At 40.3% G+C, this 21350-nt stretch overlaps 3 protein-coding genes across 9 annotated transcripts; 2 read left to right on the top strand and 1 right to left on the bottom strand.

Annotated features, from left to right (window-relative positions):
- Nucleotides 1-5221: 5221 nt before the first annotated feature.
- Nucleotides 5222-16447, top strand: epn3a (epsin 3a). 6 transcript variants are annotated; one of them, XM_088008404.1, is made up of 11 exons: nucleotides 5222-5505; nucleotides 6739-7417; nucleotides 10053-10180; nucleotides 10795-10872; nucleotides 11287-11379; nucleotides 11724-11807; nucleotides 12029-12158; nucleotides 12687-12824; nucleotides 12904-12999; nucleotides 13080-13316; nucleotides 13456-16447. In XM_088008404.1, the coding sequence occupies exons 2-11, from the start codon at nucleotides 6889-6891 to the stop codon at nucleotides 13749-13751; spliced, it is 1809 nt and encodes a 602-aa protein (XP_087864530.1). In that variant the 5' UTR covers nucleotides 5222-5505; nucleotides 6739-6888; the 3' UTR covers nucleotides 13752-16447. The 6 variants fall into 6 exon arrangements, with proteins under 6 accessions (XP_087864530.1, XP_014855925.2, XP_087864529.1 ...); XM_015000439.2 differs by having other exon boundaries at nucleotides 12684-12824; XM_088008403.1 differs by having other exon boundaries at nucleotides 11284-11379.
- Nucleotides 14520-17663, bottom strand: arl16 (ARF like GTPase 16). Of its 2 annotated transcripts, XM_015000443.2 has the most exons (5): nucleotides 17539-17663; nucleotides 17210-17265; nucleotides 16509-16625; nucleotides 16294-16409; nucleotides 14520-16164 (listed from the first exon to the last, which is right to left on the bottom strand). In XM_015000443.2, the coding sequence occupies exons 1-5, from the start codon at nucleotides 17612-17614 to the stop codon at nucleotides 15999-16001; spliced, it is 531 nt and encodes a 176-aa protein (XP_014855929.2). In that variant the 5' UTR covers nucleotides 17615-17663; the 3' UTR covers nucleotides 14520-15998. The 2 variants fall into 2 exon arrangements, with proteins under 2 accessions (XP_014855929.2, XP_087864531.1); XM_088008405.1 differs by lacking the exon at nucleotides 17539-17663 and having other exon boundaries at nucleotides 17210-17500.
- Nucleotides 17664-17784: 121 nt separating this feature from the next.
- fn3krp (fructosamine 3 kinase related protein) lies at nucleotides 17785-20478 on the top strand. Its single transcript, XM_015000442.2, has 6 exons — nucleotides 17785-18107; nucleotides 18357-18508; nucleotides 18900-18991; nucleotides 19140-19222; nucleotides 19297-19419; nucleotides 19506-20478. The coding sequence occupies exons 1-6, from the start codon at nucleotides 17967-17969 to the stop codon at nucleotides 19842-19844; spliced, it is 930 nt and encodes a 309-aa protein (XP_014855928.2). The 5' UTR covers nucleotides 17785-17966; the 3' UTR covers nucleotides 19845-20478.
- Nucleotides 20479-21350: the final 872 nt, after the last annotated feature.

Raw genomic sequence — 21350 nt, 5'->3', positions numbered from 1 at the left:
CTCAAAACAAGTTAAAAATATAGCCAATTCAAGAATAATTTACATAAAACAAACTTCTATATCCAGCTGAAAAGTTACTTGTTTTGTCTTATTTCAAATGTACTAAGATATTTGCTCTGGAAACCAGATAAAAGTACCAAGTAAAATTTTGTCATTTTGCAATGCCTCGACCAGCTGTGCTGATCTAAACAGCTGAAATGTTTCTATTTGTTCGTTACTTAACAGCTCATGTTAAGTGGTATCTTTGAAGAGCATTTTTTTATTCTTTTAGTCACATATTCAATATGATTAGGGTTTAAAGTTTGACTGGGCCACTTGCCTGTTGTATGTAACGGGTTGCTGACTCAGTGTAGGGTGAACCTCTGTCCCAGTCATAAGTTTAGCTGCCTCTAACAGGTTTTCTTCCAGAGTTGTCCTGTTTTTAGCTCCGCCCTTCTTCTCATTCTCTCTCTCCACTCTGGATTTGCGGAGTGTCTGACTAATAGTTTTACAGTCAACTCATTCTCCCATTTGAGCTGTGTGTCCTTACACACTCTTTAGAGTAAATTTTTTATACTATGAGAAACGCACTCTTTGTCAGTTCAGGCGGGTGCTGTCTATTCTTTAATGTTCTATAATATATGTCTCAGGTTATTTCTGTCTACCAGGGGACAGTGTTTTGCGCTGATCTTTCTGTAACCTTTTTATTTCATAACTACTAATTACACTCACTTCCAGTCTTATGACCACAGTCATTTTTTTTTGTTATCATGCATAACTGATTTATTTCCAACATACTATTCCAAATTCCCAGCCATTTACTAAAGAGGTTATTTTAACTAAAGTAGGCTTGTGCAAATATGTGCAGTCCTTGCAAAAAGTAGCAAAGATATTCATATTTTCCCATAACTTATCTCTCCTAGCCTGAACGATCTATTCATTAATTTTTCTGTTTGTTTCAGTCTTTTAGGTGGGTCATTAGGTTTTTAGGTCATATTTTCCTGCAGATTTTTGTTTTACTCACCTTTGAACTATGTAAATTTATGTTTGGCCAACACTGAAGATGATATGAGTGGAAATATTTGCCAGAACAACATCAGTGAGCTCTTAGAAACTATTTTCTTGTGAAGTTTCACAGAAAACACGTTGAACTACCACCACTAGAGGGCACCAACAGGATGCAGTTGATTTTGCAGGTTTTTTAGTCGCTTTTTGATGCATTTCTCACATCACATTTGCACGACAGCAAGTTTATGAAAGCAGTACAAATTTAAAAACTCAATTATGAACCTCCAAAATACATTATTCATTCCTTAAAGGAAAGTATTCACGTCACTGGACGCTTCAGTGAAGTTTTCACTTCAGTTGCTTTCAAAATGAAAGCAACTGACGCAAAGCATTTGCGATTTGTTGGCACAGGTATGAGAAACTACTATGAAGCACAAATGACTTAATGTTGTGGACGTTGAACAAGCAGCTGTAAGAATTTGAATTCTGATCAGAGAAATGAACCAAAGCAATTGAGAAAGATTGCAAGGTTCAAGTTGAACCTTGAATCATCAACTTGGGCCACGACCAAACGATCACTGGCTGAACGTTTGTTGTAACTGCAAGTTATTAGAAATCAAATAAGAAGTGATTCACTACATACAACCACGGGTATATTTAAATTATTATGTTTAATGTCCCAGGGATTTCCCCCCACTAAAATCTCTGTCACATTCTTCTGTTGATCTCCATAGTATGAAATATTTGGTAAATGGCTTTCTACTTGTATAACGCCTTATCAAACCCAGAGGACCCCAAAGCGCTTCACACTACAGCTATTCACACACACACACACACACACACATATTGATTTCAACATCAATAAGTTACTTATGAACCTACAAAGAGCTTCATGTCCAGGAAAGCTTAGCAAACAGACCCAAACACGCCTGCAAACAAGAAGTCATATTTCCTCTTCTGCATGTGACGTCACTGCAGCCTGTTTTTCTCTCTTCCTCCTTTTGCTCCTCCTCCCCTCCTGTTTCCCAAACCTCGCCTGCATGTCCTCCCTGCTCTGACCTCATCACGCTTTTGTTGGGAAACAAAGAATGTTCAAGCATCTGTTTTGAGGAGAAATAAAGGCAGAGGGTACCAAGACAGACAAGGAGGAAGGCGGGAGGAAGTGTCCACAGTGATTGGTATAGCTCACACAGAAACAGAAAGACCGAGAGTTGTAAACAGAACCCATCAGACTTAAACTGGTGAAGCTGTGACAGTTGAAATGTCACATGTAAGTCCTGGGAGTTTGTTTCATTGATTTGCTTGTACCTAATCTCTGTGCACCTTGGCCTTTTCTTGTCGTGTCAAAGAATGTCTTTGTTGTTTCAAGGTGGAACTGGTATTTCCTGTACATCCTGCTCAGTCAGCAGCAGGACCCACTCATCTCTCCCACAGCTTTATTCTCTCTCACTTAGGTAATCGTTTTCTCACTTAAGATGATAAACTGATCCTCCTAATTGTTCCTGTAAACAATTCAAATTTCAGTTTCATAATTTTCGAGATTCCAAACAAATTCGTATACCTTAAAGAAAAAAAAAAGATTTTTAGGTGCATAATTAATGCATGACGATGTGGCTTCACAATATCCCATTAGGGCCGATGAATAAATGAAGAGCAGAAAGGAAAAGATGAGGCTGCTGGAAAGGAAATACGTTGTTTTATTTTTCAAAGGGCTTTCTGGGAGATGTGCTGAAAAATTCTGTCACAGTTTTTCTATTTATAACCTCTCCAGGAAATAAGCAAATTTTTGTTAGGGTTAAACTGCTGCATCGTTTTACATCCATGTGAAAGATCGTATCTGTAGCAAACCAGATGACGTGTTATTAAATATTTAGAGATCCCGCTACTGGCTCCATGTACAGACATTTTATATAATTATTATACTGTGTTTACTGTGGCACCCCTAATGGCGTGGAGTGCCCATCTAATACAAATATTACACGAAGATTTTTTTATCAATATACAAAAAGAGAAAATAACACAATTTAAAGTACAACTTAATTTATTTATGCCTATATCATTTCATAAAGTAAACAATTCCATATATTTATTACACATAGTAATCTGATGATGTTTAATTTTTGATAGAGAGAAACATGAAGACTTGATAAAACACAGTGGGCCACCATCAGCGGATATGTTGTCCCCAAATTATTTTTCCTGTAGCTTGAAGACTTTTTAATGTTTTACTCTGTGAATAACCAGCTTCACTAAAGCTACAATATGTAACTTTTATAATGTATATAAAAGTTATATATAGTTTATGTTTTTATCATTAATTTTTTTTTTACATATTTGTTGAAATTGTCGTCATGGCAGGATGGTATATATGACACAGATAAGCTACTCTGCCTTCTCTCAGTGCTATCTATCAACCAATCAAAGCCAGGAGGCGGGTCTTAGCGCTGCCAATCACAATCTCGTGTGGTACTGATCAATCTTCCCTTCCTTTACCCCCTTGCTCCCTGCTACACTGCAGCTAGCACAGCTTGTCATGAATGCTCAGGCTAGTTAGCATGGCCATCGGTTAGTAGACATAGCAGGCAGCTCCTCATTAACATAACGATGCAGCAGAAATACAACAAGCAGAAAAAGACAAAGAAAAATATCTATTTTTCTTGATAAAAACGCATGTTTGGGGGGAAATAAGAAAGAAAATACATTACTTGACGAAAACTCGTGTTAGGAAAAGGAAAATCTAAATATATATTTATGCTTTTATTTCTTATCAAAATATATATTTACTTTTTTATTTCTTATATCGAATATATATACACTGCTCAAAAAAATAAAGGGAACACTCAAATAACACATCCTAGATCTGAATGAATGAAATATTCTCATTGAATACTTTGTTCTGTACAAAGTTGAATGTGCTGACAACAAAATCACACAAAAATCATCAATGGAAATCAAATTTATTAACCAATGGAGGCCTGGATTTGGAGCCACACACAAAAATAATAAAATTCCCTCCTCACCCTCCGCAGGTGGTCTCTCTTTCATCCTCTGAGCTCGGGTCCTCTACCAGAGGCCTGGGAGCTTGAGGGTTCTGCGCAGTATCTTGGCTGTGGCTAGAACTGAACATTTCTGGACTGAGATGTCTGATGTTGTTCCTGGGATTTGTTTGAGCCACTGCTCCAGTTTGGGGGTGACTGCCCAGAGGGCCCTGATGACCACAGGCACCACTGTGGTCTTCACCTTCCAGGTCTTTTCCAGTTCCTCTCTGAGGCCCTGGTATTTCTCCAGTTTCTCATGCTCCTTTTTCCTGATGTTGTGGTCACTTGGTATTGCTACATCCACCACAACGGCTTTCCTCTGTTCTTTATCCACCACCACAATGTCCGGTTGGTTCGCCATTACCATCTTGTCTGTCTGGATCTGGAAGTCCCACAGGATCTTAGCTCGGTCATTCTCCACCACCTTTGGGGGTGTTCCCCACTTTCATCCTCTCAGCTGTCCGTCAGCCCGGCAAGCATTTTTGTCAGAAAGACCTTTCCCCAGTTCTGATGGAGCTGAGGGAGAAGAAGCTGCCATCAGGCGTGGGAAAGGACTACGACATCAAAAGTTTGCTGGAGTCTGTGGCTAAAACAGATCCCAGGAACATCAGACATCTCAGTCTAGAAATGTTCAGTTCTAGGTACAGCCAAGATACTGTGCAGAACCCTCAAGCTCCCAGGCCTCTGGTAGAGGACCTGAGCTCAGAGAAGAAGATATATATATATATATATATATACACACAAACCTTTTTTGTATTAACGTTTTATACTGCACCTTTAATGGCCTATCCTTCTTGTGAAGATTGTCCGGGAAACTGTCAAATCAGCTGTCTTCCTCAAGATTATATGGCATAACAAAGTCATGACCTAAAATTTCTGAGTTGTGAGTATTTAGCTGCAAAAGCCATATGTTTTTTTTAATTTTTTTAAATTTAACACTTCAAATATCAATGAATGTATTTGGATCTAATTCAGCTGAGCTAGGGGGTTCCATCTGGCCAAAACTTTTTAGTTTTCAACCAGTTTAGCCTTGTTTGGGATTCCTCATCATGAACACCTGCTCCATTCAGACCAGATACCTCTCCTGCCGGTCATTAAAGGGTTAAGCCTGACTCTGCATGCACCGAGCACTCCTCCCTCCCTCCCTCTCTCTCTCGTCCCCTCCCTACCCTGCTCTCCATCCATTTTTTTTTCACTTTGCGTGTGTGTATATGTGTGTGTGTGTGTGTGTCTCTTCTACAGCCCCCCCAAAGCCTGGATTTGAGAAATGCACGCGCAAGTTTAGTTTGAAAACAAACCGACGCGCTCAGTTTTAGATTATTTCCGAGTGTGCGGGATTTTCCTCTGCGCTTTTAAACAACCATACTAGTTGTTCCCTATCCGAGAGGCAGCTACGGGATATGTCGAGAGGCGGGGACCTCTCTCTTTCCACCTAAATCCTCCCTAAGTTGGGACCCTGCTGACGCGATATGACATGAAGGTAAGAAGGGGGAGATGGGAGGAATTAGCCAAGTCTTCACGGGTGATTTTTTTTGTGTGCTAAGGTTCCGTCGATGTTTTAACTTTTAAACTCGGAAACATAGCTGAGTCACCGCCACATACTTTCACCTACGCGATCGTACCACTTGACGCAACAATGGCACCAATCAGCCGTCCTGGTTTAGGACAAAAAGGACAAATAAGTCAGATTTACTGCCCGGTTTAAATGTCTCTTCGTGTTTGCTCGGAGAGCTCATGGGTCTGATTTGGGAGTGATTTCATTTGGCTGCTGAACGAGAAAACCCATAGCTTCAAGCGAGAATTCTGAGCACTTCATGGTTTTAGAGGAAACTTTTTCAAAAACAGTTTCTCATAGAGCCTTTGGTTTCACTATGTTTTAAAATGTGAACGTCTGAATCAAGTTGCCAGCTCTGTCACAAATACTTTTAATTTATACAGAAGCACTCAGATTAGATGTGAAATTAGGCCTGAAGGAAAGTTTACCTGCCTCTTTAGCCGTTTAATTTTACTATGAAGACTGCTGGTTTTTACTAGATATATTTAAACACAGTTTGTCAACCTTATTTGCTTTGAGGAGCAGCATCTCCACAGGACAGACTCGTTTTGAGCCGGATTTAAGGCAGTTTGGCGACTTGCGTTTTGGGATTCAACATGAAGCCACTGTTTCACTCTTTCTACAATTGTCTTATTGTACCTTCAAAGCCATAGAAGATTTCAACAAAATGACTCTTCTAACATCTACAAAACAGTTCTACCAGAACGAGCTGTTCCGTCCGTTTATAAAAGCTGATAAATTTACACAAAATAGTCACCGTTAAAGAGAAAGCGACTAATTCCGCTCCTCTGAGGTTTTCAAAAACTTTTAACAAAGTTTTTGAAACTTCAGAAGCTGGAAACGTATATCTGCTGCTCTCAACCCTGAACAACAGGGAAGGTCAGTTTCTCTCCTTTCTGATAACACTCAGAGGTAAAACACAGGTTATTATATCAGCACATTATGTGGTTGTCTCTGCAAGAAGGTTATTATTGGAGTTTAAATGGAAAGAAGAGTGTGTGGTTAACGTTGTAGGAAGCACTGAACTCTTTCAATCGCGATTTAAAAGTGACACTTTAGCTGCTTTTAGCTGATATTAATGACAAAAATGACTGTGATTAGCATGGTATCAATGTAAAGGATCAAATTATCGCTCTGTTTTTTTTTTTTCCCCTGCAGGACCACAGTTGTGGACGCCACTGAAGTTGCCAGGTTGTGTCGACATTCCTGCAGTTGTCTGCTGAACTGAGCATTCACCTCGTCCAAGGCAGTGGGCTTGTCCCTGCTGTTTGTTCTCCCCTTTGCCACACGTGAGACACTGCAGCCATCATGCAGAGTTCATCGCTTCGCCGGCAGATGAAAAACATGGTTAACAACTACACGGAGGCCGAGATCAAGGTCCGAGAGGCCACCTCCAACGACCCATGGGGACCCTCTTCCACCCTCATGGCTGAAATTGCAGACTTGACCTATAACGTGGTGGCCTTCACCGAAGTCATGGGGATGATTCTGAAGAGGCTGAACGATCACGGCAAAAACTGGCGCCATGTTTACAAAGCACTCACGCTACTAGACTACCTGGTCAAAGCGGGCTCTGAGCGTGTGGTCAAATCGTGCCGGGACAACATATACACCATTCAGACGCTTAAAGACTTCCAGTACATAGACCGAGACGGACATGACCAGGGCATCCACGTTCGAGAGAAGGCCAAGCAACTGGTGGCTCTGTTGAAGGACGACGGGAAGCTGAAGAGCGAGAGGAGCCAGGCACAGAAGACCAAGTCACGGGTGGGGAGAGGCAGCGCCGGACGCCACAGCGGGGACGACTTCAACAGATGCAGATCACCATCGTATAACTGTGAGTTGCCCCGATTTTTATAAAACAATGCGTGTATTTACCTCAAGATGTCTTATCATTTGGTAAAAACTGTCCTGAATGACAGCTGAACCTTTCCTGCATCATGTGACCCGTCATTGTTAAGGAATGCACACATGACATGACGAGTCAAAACATCATCAGATAGTTACTGTGACTGGGCTGTTTATTTTTAACACTACGTATAGATTTCTACCGACTTCTTACTTGTGAATCTTTACCGACATCCGATTGATTCTACTCTGATGCTATCTTCTCAGGACGTGTTGATGAAGCACTTGGTCTTCTTGTTGTGGCAAAATGTCAGTCAGACTCACCCATCACAGCTGGATGTCAGCATTCCTTTCATTCTCCTTAACCGCCATGTCAGCTAAACTGGATTTACAAAAGAAAGGGGCCCAGCTGGTGTCCGTCAGATATGAAACCTCAACTGTGATGACAGTACTGCCGTAATCCTAGTTGGTGGCGTACAGTGCCTGGCAAAAGTGTTCATTCTTGTTGAGCGCAAGCTTTTAATTTCTGTGAAGTGGTGTGAATATTAAGCTTCTTTTTTTTTTTTTTAAAAAAAAAAAGAAAATGTTAAAAAATGAAAAAGCCACCCTGACTCAACACTTTAGAGAGACAGCTGTAGATCTTTTGCTTTGTATCTCTACCAGCTGTGCTCATCAAGAACCTGAATTGCTTAATTATAACTATTGAATGGAGAGCACATGCGAATATAAATTTTCAAATCTTACCACAGATTCACAACTGTATCTGTCCCTGAACTCTTAAGAGACAGTAAGGCTATGCTCTAAAGCATCATACTGTAGTTCTGGCTCTAAGTTAAGATTTATCGCCCTGCTGGAAGGTGACCATTGCCCAAGTCTCAAGTCTCCTTGCAGCCGCTAACAGGGTTTTTTTCCCCCCAGGATTTGACTTGCGTTTAGCGCCACCTTTCTTCCAGCCAAGTCTGATAAAATGCTTCTTTCCCTGCTGAAGAAGGATCTCCACCACCTTGTTTCTCCTGGTATGCGTAGGGAGAGTTGCAGAGTTAGCTGTATGTTGGTCAGAAAGTTCAGTTTTCGTCTCAGCCAACCAGAACACCTTCCACATTTTTGCTGTGTCCATGACATTGCTTGTGGAAAACTGCAAACTGAACTTTGATTTTTTTTTTTCTTTTTTCCTTGCCACTCCTCCATAAAGGGCAGATTTGGTGAAGTTCATAATTAGTAGTTGCCCACTGGATAGATTCTCTATTTAGGTGACTTCTAAAGGCAGCTTATTGGACTTGATTTTATTTAGAGATATCAGAGTAGACAGAGAACAGTGGGATAAACACTGAATCAGAGTCAGATTTGGCTGTAAAAACAATGATGAATCAACATCAAACATAATCGACTATTTCAGTGTGTTTTTAGTGACGGTAATCAATATCTAAGCCAAGTGACCTCTCAATGTTGATTTAATTGCTGTTTGGTTTTATAGACGGACAAAATCTCACTACAAACACTTTTTACTTCAGATTTTTTCCTTGTACTGAACAGTTTCCCTTTGCTTGATCTTCAGAAAGCTTTGATGTCACTGATTTATCAGCGACTGCAAACAACTCAAACCACATGATGTGACAACCACAACCCCCTTGTAAACATGTTTTTCTGTGGTATATAATTATACTTTAGTGCTCATGTTGTCTATATGGTTTTTATAAAGGTTGTTGCAGCAGATCTTTGTTTTCATAAACACCACTTTTCTCTGGTGATTTCCTCAGCTTGTTTGATTAAATGAACACAGATGTGTCCTCAGGAAGTATCTCATTGTTTACCAATCAATTTTCCTTTTGTCCAGGGAGTCTTCGATATTCCTTGCCTGTACTTATCTGGGCTTTAATCTTTGGGTTTTGATGCTACGGGATTGGTTTGTTTCATCCTGTCAATACCATAGTTAGCATTGATTTCCCCCCCCCCCAGATAGAAATCCATTTATCCATTCACAATTGTTTTCTACATCTGGGTAATCCTAGTAGGGTGGAGGGGGAGCTGGTGCCAATCTCCAGCGGTCAAAATGCTGACGGATGATGTAAGGGTTAGGATGTTAGCGGATATTCATTTTCAGCAAGTAATTCAGATCAGATTGAGCAGCAGTAATCTGGAAATGATTGGTTTCAGAGATCTCAGTTTGCCAGCATTCGGCCTACTTCCTTATTTTAGCCCAGTGACCTACAGCCTGGCACCCAGACTGGTACAGTGCCAAACGTTCCTCAGTGAGTCCCCCAAATCTACACATGCGTCCTGAGACCCTCTACGAGGTCTCGGGGTAACAAGGTGGGCCCGACTCCAAATCCGATGCATCCATTTCTCTCCCCCCAACCAGCAACCTCACTCTCCACACAGCAGCGCCATTGTTTTCGGCCCAGGCAGAACTGGGCAGGCTGTGGCGAGCCATGCCAGCTAAGGCCCTAAACAAGAGCCAACGGAAAATTAACATGCAACAACAGTTCTGGCTCTTTCCTGACCTTAAAAATCAGCCTGTGTGGTTTTGTTTCCCTTTCTTTTTCCGTCGGTAAACCTTTCTGCCTCTCAAACACGTGTTCCCAAATCTTTGATAAAACTCAACTCTGCTCTGTCTGTCCTCCTAGCCTCCCTTGCAGCCTCCCCTTCATCTCGACTTGACCCAGACCTCGAACAAGCCATTCCAGCGTCTACTGGAGAAGAGGAGCTGCAGCTGCAGCTGGCTCTGGCTATGAGCCGAGAAGAAAGTGAAAAGGTACCTCTAACGGACATAACACACACACACGCGCACACACACAAGCAGAATACAAAACTCCTGCCTTTCCAGCACACATGTCGGACAGAGAGAGATTTCTTAGCTGCACTAGCTGCCGTCTAAAATTGCTTCACCCTCGTAAAACATTAAACAGCTCCTGCTCGCTCACTTCTCCTGCCTGTCGTCCGCGCCACCATTTCCTAGAGATGAAAATGATGCAATTGTGCTCTTATCAGTGATGGGACTTTGACCAATCGGTGTGAGTGATGGCGAAGAATGAGTAATCTGAGAGTGAGCGAGCGAGGAGCCAAACAGGAAATGTGCATCGATCCACTCCTGAGGACCCACATTCCGCATTAGTCTGCATAGCAAGGGCAGCGTTTGAGACGTTTATATGCTAGTTGATGCTAAAAAAGTTTAGGCCAAGTCAAACAAGGTGAGCCCTATAGTAATGAGAAATTGATTAGCATATATTTCCATTTTGTGTTTAAAAAAGAAAAAGAAAAAAAGCTTATTGTATTGTTCAAATGATTTCCCCATGAACTCAGTGATAAAATGCCTGGAATGTCTCCTTTTGATCAGTCTTCCTCCTAATCATTCCTACTCGACTCTAGCCACCTCCCACAGTGGGAATTGATGAGCAGACTCAGCTCCAGATCGCAATGAAACTCAGCAAAGAGGAAGCGCAGAAGGTAAAAGTAAACCTGGACCAGGGATGAGCCTGCCTCTGTCTTGCAGCACTTCACCTGTTGCTTTGCAACAACCAGCTCCATGCACTCTCCCCTCTTCTTTCCCCCTATAGATCTGACTCATAATATCCATCATTTTGTCACTTTTTAAACTCGACAAGGTCATTTTTTTTCCTCCAAAGAATAACCACCTCTAACCTCATCCTTCTTTACAAACTAACCACTAGATTTCTGCTTTTTAATTCCACTTGGTTGAGGTCAACACATCAGATACTCTGGCCTGGTGCTGAAAGGATTGAACCCCTCACCTTTATTTGAATGTTTACTCAGTAAAATTGCATGCAGTTAATAAAGAGGATGTCCAAGCTTTGTTTTTGCTCTGATCGCAATTTAAATCACGCTTACTTCCTCCAGCAGCCAGTGAAGCACGCCCCCCCTCCCGCTGTGGAAATGGACGAGGATGCCCAGCTCCAGTTAGCCTTGAGCCTGAGCAAGGAGGAACACCAGCAGGTAGTCATCATTGTTTAACTTTTGGTCGACTTTAACTCCCTGTTTAACCATTTAGGTTTTCAAATGATATGTTTTCGGCTGCATTTCCACGGGTCGTTTGTCGATTTTGATTCGGTTTTTACGTGTCTATGCTAACACACTGCAACACAATGGATCTGCATTGTGACAGTGATGCGCCGCGCTCTCTGCACTTTAACCAGAGAGCTCTCCACTTTGTGCCAACTGTGTCCACAGGCCGCCCCGGGACAGCGCAGAGTCATGAATATAGCATAATGTGACAATATGTGTATTTTGCCCAAAGCCGTCCTGCTGAAAGGCATCCATGTGTCCGTGTCTGTTTTTAGGAGCAGCGCACTCGCCGAGGAGATGATTCTGATCTCCAGAAAGCCTTGGAGGAGAGCAAACGTGAAATGGAGGGAAAAGGCGGGGTACAAATAGATTTGACATTTTGTTGCCTTAAAGAAACTAGAGGGTGATAATTTTAGATGCAAGAGTATGTAAAAGAAAGTTATTTATTAGGGTAAAACTTAAAATAGTATTATGCCATTGATTAAAAATGTACAAACATGTGTACAAAAACAAAAAAAAAGTGTTCTAAAACAATAGAAATAATAGGTTTATCACATGTTTTTCTTATTTGTGTCTTCAGACGGCCTTCATGGACCTGGTTGATATTTTCGCGGTACCTAAAGATGCACCGCCTAGTGACATCCGCTGGGATAACACTTCACACCAGGCAGCAGCTGGGGCCAGGGCCACAGACCCCTGGGACTCTCTAGGTGAGCCTTGAGTACACTTAACACTTCTATTCTGCATCAAAGAACGGCCAAAACATTTACTTATTAGATGTTACCTATTAGACACACCTTGAGGAGTTGCAGCTGTGATTGAAATCAGAAGTGGCTCTAAAAAGTACTGATGGAGGGGAGTAGTTGTCAACTATTGTAGTAATCGATTAATCGTTAACTGGAGTATACAAACTCAAAAAAAAGGCTATTTGATGAAGAACAACCTACTCAGAGCAGTAACTAGGCTAAAACTGTACAATAGAACTATGTGCCACTTTGTGTTGATTTATTACAAAAAAAAAATCCACATATGTATTTATGTTTGTAAACATAAAGTGAGAAAGGTTTGAAGGGTATGAATATTTTTGCAATTGTGTCAAAATATCCTTGCACAATCTGTTTTTCTTGTACCTTCCACAATGTACCTTTGTAGGTGCATTGTGTAGCTAGACTCTTTGTTGATTTTTCCCTCCATTTTGTTGATGAAAACATGTTTTACTGCCGTTTACTCAAAAGAAGACAAGACTCCAAGATCTGATTCTCCCTGGATGGCGCCACCTTCCCAAAGCCCTCCACCACCGTGGGAACCTCCAGCGTACCCTTGGGATGCGCTCCAAGACACCATCTCCAACCCCAAAGCCCAAGATTGGACTTCCGGTAAGTGTGGGTCGTCAGACACACTCATACATCTCAAAAAAGTAAAGTAAAAATGTCACAAGTTGTGGCTTATCCGCAGCGTCCTCTGGAGTTGATGCGTTCTTAGCTCCGTCTGACAAAACAGCCACTAAAGGAGCATTCATGCAACCTCCACTTCGAAGTGGAAGCCCTTCGGGTAAAGTTTGTCTTTCACTCAGTCTGTACCGGGTTTTGTGTGTCCCACATTCTTACGTTGCCGCTTATCTCTCCTGCTAGATGGGGATCTGTTTGACGAAGCAATGGATGGCGGCCATGCGAGTATTAACGGTCAAGATGAGGACAGTTCTGACCTCTTCAACATGTCTGGTCTTAGAGACAGCCTGGGCAACACTAAGCCTCGTGCATGCAGGACACCGGAGTCATTCCTCGGTCCCACGGCTGCTTCCTTGGTAGACCTGGATGTGCTCATTCCAACAAATCCTCCTGCAAAGACCACAAACCCATTTTTAGCAGGTATTTTGGCACTACAAATGTTTGCACAGCTACAGCTGAAAGCAGATCGTACACACCCTGTACATTTTTACTTGCCGTTTGGCATTCAACCAGACCAACAAAAAGAGTAAACTAATGACTTCTTTTTGTTTTGGCTCAGGTCTCGGTGCTCCTTCAGCTGCCAATCCGTTCCAAGCCGAGCAGCCAAAAGTCAGCCTGAATGACATGAGCTCTAGCTTCGCCTCTCCGGTTCCCCAGAGCGCCTCTCTGCCATACAGTGCCTCACTGCCCCTGCCGACAAGCCACCAGGGTGCCGCCATACCTTCGTCGCTCACCCACCCCACTCCGCCTGGTCTGGAGCTGCCAGTGAAGCTCCCTGAGCCTTTGTTGCCCTTCTCCTCGGCCAGCAATGAGGAATCGCAAGCTTCACAAGTCAACATAAACCCATTCTTATAAGGACCCTCCAAACTGGGCTAGAAAAAAAGGAGGAATGCTCTTGGAATAACGCTCATTTTGCAAACCAAACCGCAGCCCTACAGACTTGTCTGAAAAGCGTATTATTAATGGTTTTTATATCGTTGTATACAACAGTAATGCTTATATTGTTGCAAGCTAGTTCTGCTCCTCCACCACAGCCAATGAAAGCTGTTGTACTGTTTTTAATGGGTAACAATTTCAAACAAAACAGAAGTACACTTTGATATTACTTTGTTGTCCACCAGCTTTGTGGTTAGTGCTGAGCCTCAGATCTCTTGCAACAGGCAACACCTGCTGCCCAGTGCCTGAAACGCCCCTACATCAACTCATTTACCCGATGAACCTTCTCTGGACCAGAACTCATTGGTTTATTCAATGTATATAAATATATATAATTTGAAAATAATTGTGGGATTAAACTACCTATTTTGAATTTCCAATATGCAAGATGGCATCAGGAATGTAAAACCATTTGCTTGTTAAAACACCAACTAATGAAATACAGCAGCAAATCTGCAACCATTTATTTTTTATTCAGAATGATTTACTCTTATTTTTCCTCATCTCCTCTACAGAAGTACATTTAAACAGAAAATAATCAACCTAAGTAAAAAACAAAACAAAAAGCCAGTTTGAGTCTTTGTTTTGCTTTTACATGCAAGTGGGTAAAATCCTGATAAAACTTAAAGGAACATCTGAATATCATGTAAATCTCAATATTAAAAAAATAAATCCAAATGTACAGAATTGGTAGCATCAGTTTAATTAAATCAAAGCGCTCCAGAGACCAATGAAGAAAAAAAGAATAGCAAAAAATACATTTACATTTATGCTGTACCGCAATACTGATGATGGTATATAAACAAGATGCCACATAAATGAGTGCATCTTACTAAATTTTAATATCACTGAAAAAAAACAACTTTATAAATTAAAATATAAAAGAAGTTTGTATAGCTTCGTTACACTCATTACTTATTTCCACTGTTTACTTACAGCTAAAGAAAACCTACAGAAAAATAACTTTAAATACAGAAATGTAATGTATGGACTGGATAGCTGATTCAGCAGCTGTGCAGCAGCAGACAGTGGCACTCCACCGTGAGAGAACATAACAAATTGTCATTTCTGAAAAAAGTAGGAAAACTTAATGGAAGGAAAAGATTCACTGACCAGGTCCTGACCATGAGCAGTTCGTTTTATTTGTTATATCATTTTGGTTTTGCGCTAGCACAAAGATACATTTAACAGAGGAATAATCCACGGCCAGGTTTTTAAACAGTCCACTTTTCCCCCCCTCAATAATCCTTTTTTTTTTTTGTGCTTCATGTGCGATTTAAGTCATTGTTCCGCTGAAAGAACTTACTTATGCCAGAAACTAATTTTAGTGATGAATCTTCCCTCTGCACTTTTATCAACGCCTAACAAATTACCCATTTCATCCATAGGCGAACCTTTATCTAGCTGTATTTTTTTATAGTGGCCTTCATTTTCTGGCCTATAAATAAACATGAAGAGTTGTACTTTGCTTTCTTCTACACAGGACATCATCTCAGAGCGACTGCGACCTACTTCTGTTTCTGCAAACATTTGTACTTTTTGTGTCTTTATCTGCATAATGGTTTCCTCGCTTGTTAGTCGGGATGTTTTATAACAATATTCTAATTATATGCAAAATGTGATAACATTCATTTTAGGCAATCTGTAATTGCACAATAAGCTTTTAATCATTTGCAATTCGAACCTCTAGAACCAGTAGTAAACTGCCTTTGCGTACAGTACTTTTGTTGATAAGTCACACTCCTTCTTCTCCCTCATTCATAAACTGAGAGTTTAAGCAAACTGACATCCATATTTGGATTCATTAAATTTAGTTTTAGCTTAGATTACCTCCCATCAGGCAAGAATGAACTAGTTGGAGCGACTTGTATAAAAGAAAATTGGTAGATGTAACCTAAATGATGATACTGAGCAAACATCACAATGATTATTTCATAGAATCATGTTCCTTTTCCAGCAAATAATAGGACCAATTTCCCTCTTAAATTTCACATCTTACAAGGTCTGCAGCCCATTTTCTTTTTCTTTGTCCAGCATTAAATGTGGCATCAAATCAACTGAAATCAGAGTTGTTGCTGTAGACTGAGAATCTTGATGTAAAGTTTCTAGAAGGCTTCTCCGAGTTCTCAGAGGACTCGGAGTTCTCAGTAAAGTCTCAGACACACGTCACTTGACTGTGACAGACTCCAGCCAGCCCAGCACCTCTTGCAAACCATGTCCAGAGCGGGCACTGGCCTCCAGCGTTGTGATAGGCTGAGGAGCCGATGCGATGATGTCATCCATTCTGAACAGTGACTTTATCTCCGTGAGGCTCATGATGCAAGGCATGTCCCTGGACAAGATTGGAACGAAACATCAGCAAATACAACATAACTCTACCCAAGACACAAGGCTGGGAAATTGGATCTTGATCCGACTTCGTGTGACAACTTGCACATCTGGACTGATGTGGATGTTATACCTCTTGTTGAAGAGAATAAGCACAGAGGCACTGCGCAGAGCCTCAGCAGAGAGCACAGACAGCAACTGGATACAGGAGGAGGATATCTGGACAGTGTTGGCTGAATCCACCATGAACTATATGAAAAAAGAAATAAAGATTCTAACTAAGAAAACAGTCATTTTTCTTAAATCGTCAGCATAGTAAATAATGCAACATGTACACATAGCCCATACAATAACAGAGAAGCAGTCCTGGAAGTAACTGGGCCATATAGGCCCCATGCAGCCTCCAATTTCCCTCACTGTCACCTTCTTCTTTTTCAAGGTCAGGTCTGTTAGGTTGGTTCCTACCTGCAGAAGAACAAATAGTGTGTTGACATTGTAGTGATAAAGTGCAGTCAGAGCTGACCCAAGAGTTTATGTATGGCAGCCAAAACAGAAACGGATCACAGAACGTAATATTTGGATACAAAATTGGAGACAAAATTATTATCCCCTCTCATGAACATGCCATGCCAAACACAGCTTTTTTTTTTTTTTTTTTTTTTTAAACATCCTAGGTTTATTTTGGATGCTTAGGAACATTTTCCCACAAGTCATACTGCTGACAGTTTCTGGTTGTCGTTCATTCACAAATTTTTTCTTCCACCTTGACAAGAACCTTCCAAGTTCTACACACATGAAAACCCTCATTCACTGTAGATGGGGTGTTCTTTGGGGTTTTAAGCCTTTTCATCCCTTCTCCAAACATAAACAATATCTTTATGGCCAAATAACTTCAGTGTTTTGCAGAAACACTAGAAGAGATATAAATATACTTATTGTAACCTGTTAGTATGGGGTCCATTATCAGCTGCTATAAGTTTGATTGTTATTTGAGCCCGTTAAGAATGCAGCAGGGCATGTTCATATATAAAATGAAACAATATGCTTACTGTGGGAAGAGTCGATGGAGGCGAACCCATTTCGCATGAACCATGTAAACTGATCAGTTCATAAACCTGTAAGGAAACATAACCAAAAAGGAGCAACTGATGTGCCTTAAATTTACCTGTAAAGACAAAGATTCTTTTTAATGTTAGAAATTTCCAGGTGGTATATTCAGAGTTATTTCTCAAGCTATAAAACATATTCAATAACTTAAGTTCTGTCAACAGGCGTTTAAAACCCATTTTACAGCAGGCTAATTGCAATAGCTACACTAGCTACTAGCCTGTTGTAAATCCTGCTTCAGTTTAAACATTCACACGAGCATAAAGGATATTTTGTAGGCGTTTAAGTAACAAAGTCTTTCCAACACCAGTTGCCCCAAGAAGTAAACACACTTCTTTGCTGGTCATTTTGCGTTTTTCTGCATGGAGGTAGTAAGTCAAGACCGTAATATCATGTTTTCATAGTCGCCTCATTTGGCAACCATAGTGACGCTCACGTGATTATAGTACTTAACCCTAATAGGTCGAGATAGAAATCAATCATCTCTTGGCGCCTTCTGATTGGTCCTAACATAATCCGTAAAAAATAATACGGAAACAAAACAATTCTCTCCACGATTCTCTCATGCTCAAAGAGTGCCCGTTGATTTAGGCGACGGAAGCTGTCAGAGAGACGGACTCTGGTCTCCTGACCTGCTGCATTGGCATTTTTTTTGTTGCAGTTTTGTGATTTTATAAGGACAAGCTGTAGAAGAACACCATGGAAGCTAAATTAAAGAAAGAGCTGGGGACAAATATGCTGAAGTCAACTGGACACGCAGGCGGGGGATGCATCAGTGAGGGCCACAGTTACGACACTGATCACGGCAGAGTGTTTGTGAAGATCAATCACAAAAGCGGGGTATTTAGTTTTTGTTTTTAATAATTCTGATTAACAAACTGTTGTTGAATTTGGGTTTTAATCCAAGTTTGAAATCTGTGCCAAATTCAGGCTAGTGGAAAAAAAGAGTTCCAACTCTGAATGCATTTGTAGTGCTGTGCAGTTACTTTTCGAATGATAATAATGCACATCTCTAACCTGGAAAATACAGGAAACTTGTCGAATGACACTGATCAGCGACTACGTTTGCTATTTTTTATTTTTTTACAGGCCAAGTTGATGTTTGATGGAGAGATGTCGAGCCTGGAAACAATTTTAAAGACAGAAACTGTCAAAGTCCCGAAACCACTGAAGGTGATTGAGCTTGACACAGAGGGTTGCTTATTTGTGATGGAGCATCTGGACATGAGAAGTCTTAACAAGTGAGAGCTCCTTACTTATATTTGCAGTGCTTTGTAGTAGAAGGAGGCATTAAAACATTTTGTCAGGTTACAACTTTAAACTTCAATGTTGTTTTTGGTATTTATATTTTTTCATAGATTAATATTGCGGTGTGAAAAATTTTTATCATTATTTTCCCCTTTTTTTTACAAACAGAAATGTGTCGTGAATTTGTATTGAGCCATCTGGCTCAATGCTTTATAGAGCCACCATTACTTTGCTATTTGTGCCTCATGCTCTTGTCCTTACTTTTCTTTAGACTTAATTATTCACTACTTTATGTTGTTCTATCCTAGAATTGGACAGTGAAATACGTCCATGGGGAGTAACTTTATGTTCCTAAAAGTAATCTGTGTCAAATCCACTGAGCAGGTACTCTAAACAGCTGGGAGAGCAGCTGGCGGATCTGCACCTTCACAACAAAAGACAGTTGGAAAAACAAAATAAAAAGCAGCAAACAGTGGGTAATTTACTTCAACTTTATTCCAGTGCATGCAAACACCAGCCAACACTGCATTCACAAGGACATTTTCAATTCTGCAAATGTCCATGTTTTTTTTTTTATTTTCAAATTACACTTAGTTTTTTTTAATTATATGTCTCCCTTTTCAGGTAAAGGAGCTGGACACACTGAGATGGATCCTGTTGAGAAATTTGGCTTTGATGTAAATACTTGCTGTGGATATATAGCACAGGTAAAAAACGCATGTCCACATAATGTATTGGTAAACAATGGAGTCAGAGTCTTTGTTTTCCTTCATGTCTTTAGAAAAATGAGTGGCAGAGCGACTGGGTGCAGTTTTACTCCCAGCAGAGGCTGGAGTACCAACTGAACATGGTGGAGAAATCGCATGGCGATCGGGAGGCCAGAGAGCTGTGGGCAAAACTGCAGGTGCACTGACTATTAGAGCATTCCCTTAAATCCTTATAACATCCTATATCTGTTAATGTAAAGCATAAGTGGTCCCTTCATTACAGCTGAAGATCCCTGAGTTTTTCACCAATGTGGAGGTCGTCCCTGCCCTCCTCCATGGAGACTTATGGGGGGGCAACGTGGCAGAATGTGCAGATGGCCCAGTCATCTTTGACCCAGCTTCTTTCTATGGCCATTCAGAGTTTGAGCTGGCTATTAGTGGGATGTTTGGTGGCTTCAACAACTCTTTCTACTCTGCTTACCATGATAAGATCCCTCAAGCACCAGGGTTTGCACAAAGAAACCAGCTCTACCAACTCTTCCATTACCTGAATCACTGGAATCACTTTGGAGGTGGCTACAGAGGGTCTTCGATAAGGATTATGAAGAATTTGCTCAAATAAAAACTCTCACAGTTCCAATTAAAAAAAAGCTTTAAAGTCTTATCATAAGCCAGGTAATATCTATATTTTTTAGATAAAAAAATGGCAAAGAGTGAAATTTACTAAACATTCTAAAACATCTAACTGCATGTTGGAATTTCTTAGATGTTGTATTGAAAATGGAGAAAAAAAACATTTATATAGTTAAAACAAATATGTTGCAATACTCTGCTGTATTATACACTATGTGTGATTCCATGATTTAAAACTGTAGTTAAATAAATGAAGTGTAGGTTTCTTTAAGGTCATTAAACTTGGCTTGCCAGAAGAACTAACGCAAAGTATTAATCTGCGGTCTGTCAAAATAATATATATGAGGAAACACATCTCTCATATGTTTATATGAGAGGTGTGTTTCCTCATATCTATTATTTCTCTCTCATATGTTTATATGAGAGGTGTGTTTCCTCATATCTATTATTTTATTACATGCACTTGTCCCAGTGTAAATTACACTCAACAAGAATTGCAGTTCCTGATATTTTAAAAGATTTGACATATGCAGTCTTCATAGTCTTTCTCCATGATCCTGATATGCATTGGTTGTCATACTTTTTGCTATTAAACCAATAATAAATTATACAATGATTCCAAACATTTGTCTGACATAAGATTTCTTTATTATTGTTTCACTTATGTTAAAATCAAAATAAAATGTCTTTATCACCATAAAGAAGCTAGGAATAAGAACGTGCTCTTGTGGGTTAATAAAATTCTTTAACATTCTTCTTGGCAGGAAGACATGTAGTAGCCAACTTTTGAGAAACGGTAAGCTCTGAGCTCGGCCCTGCTGCATTTGGTCTTTTTTTGATTCCAATCACTCGCCGTAGCAAGGCGTGGCGTTTCGAAGCACATCCAGTCAGGGGAATTCCGACTCTTGCTTAGGATCCGGATCATTTGATTCAGTTCAGTAACAACTCTTCCAAAATAGTATTTTATCCACTAAGACCTCTACCTCTTACAAACGAGTCGGGTTTGGAAATTGAATTAGCATATGTGCGAACACACATATGAGGATTGCCCGCATTGTTCACAGGAATACGTTTTTGGCTTGAATAATTTAAATCTGTCAGGTTTTAAGCTGACATGGGTTTGACTTTTTTTGTAATTTTTCTGCTGTACTGTAATAGGATAAACACTGTCTAAAATACAAATAAACAAAAAGCAAATAATATGTAAATAAATATATAGATCTAAAACACTAATAAAAAACTGACTGTTTATAATCATTAATTTAATAATATCTCAGTTCTCCTAGCTATATACAGGTTTTTAGGAAGCACACCATAGGAGGACGTATATGATAAATTGAGGGCTCTCCGTTTTTTAACAGTGGATATATAATTAAAAACCATTTGAAAACTTGAGGATATTTCTATAGGTTTAATATACAAAAAAGTGCGAAAGGGTAAAATATAAGCACAGGAAAACATTGTAAACTAGCAAAACATGGCTCTCGTCGTTCAT

This window comes from Poecilia mexicana, unplaced genomic scaffold (assembly GCF_051168715.1).
Source record: "Poecilia mexicana isolate PSO_F unplaced genomic scaffold, ASM5116871v1 scaffold_8, whole genome shotgun sequence".
Taxonomy (NCBI): Eukaryota; Metazoa; Chordata; class Actinopteri; order Cyprinodontiformes; family Poeciliidae; genus Poecilia; species Poecilia mexicana.
This window is presented reverse-complemented; position numbering and strand designations above follow the sequence as displayed.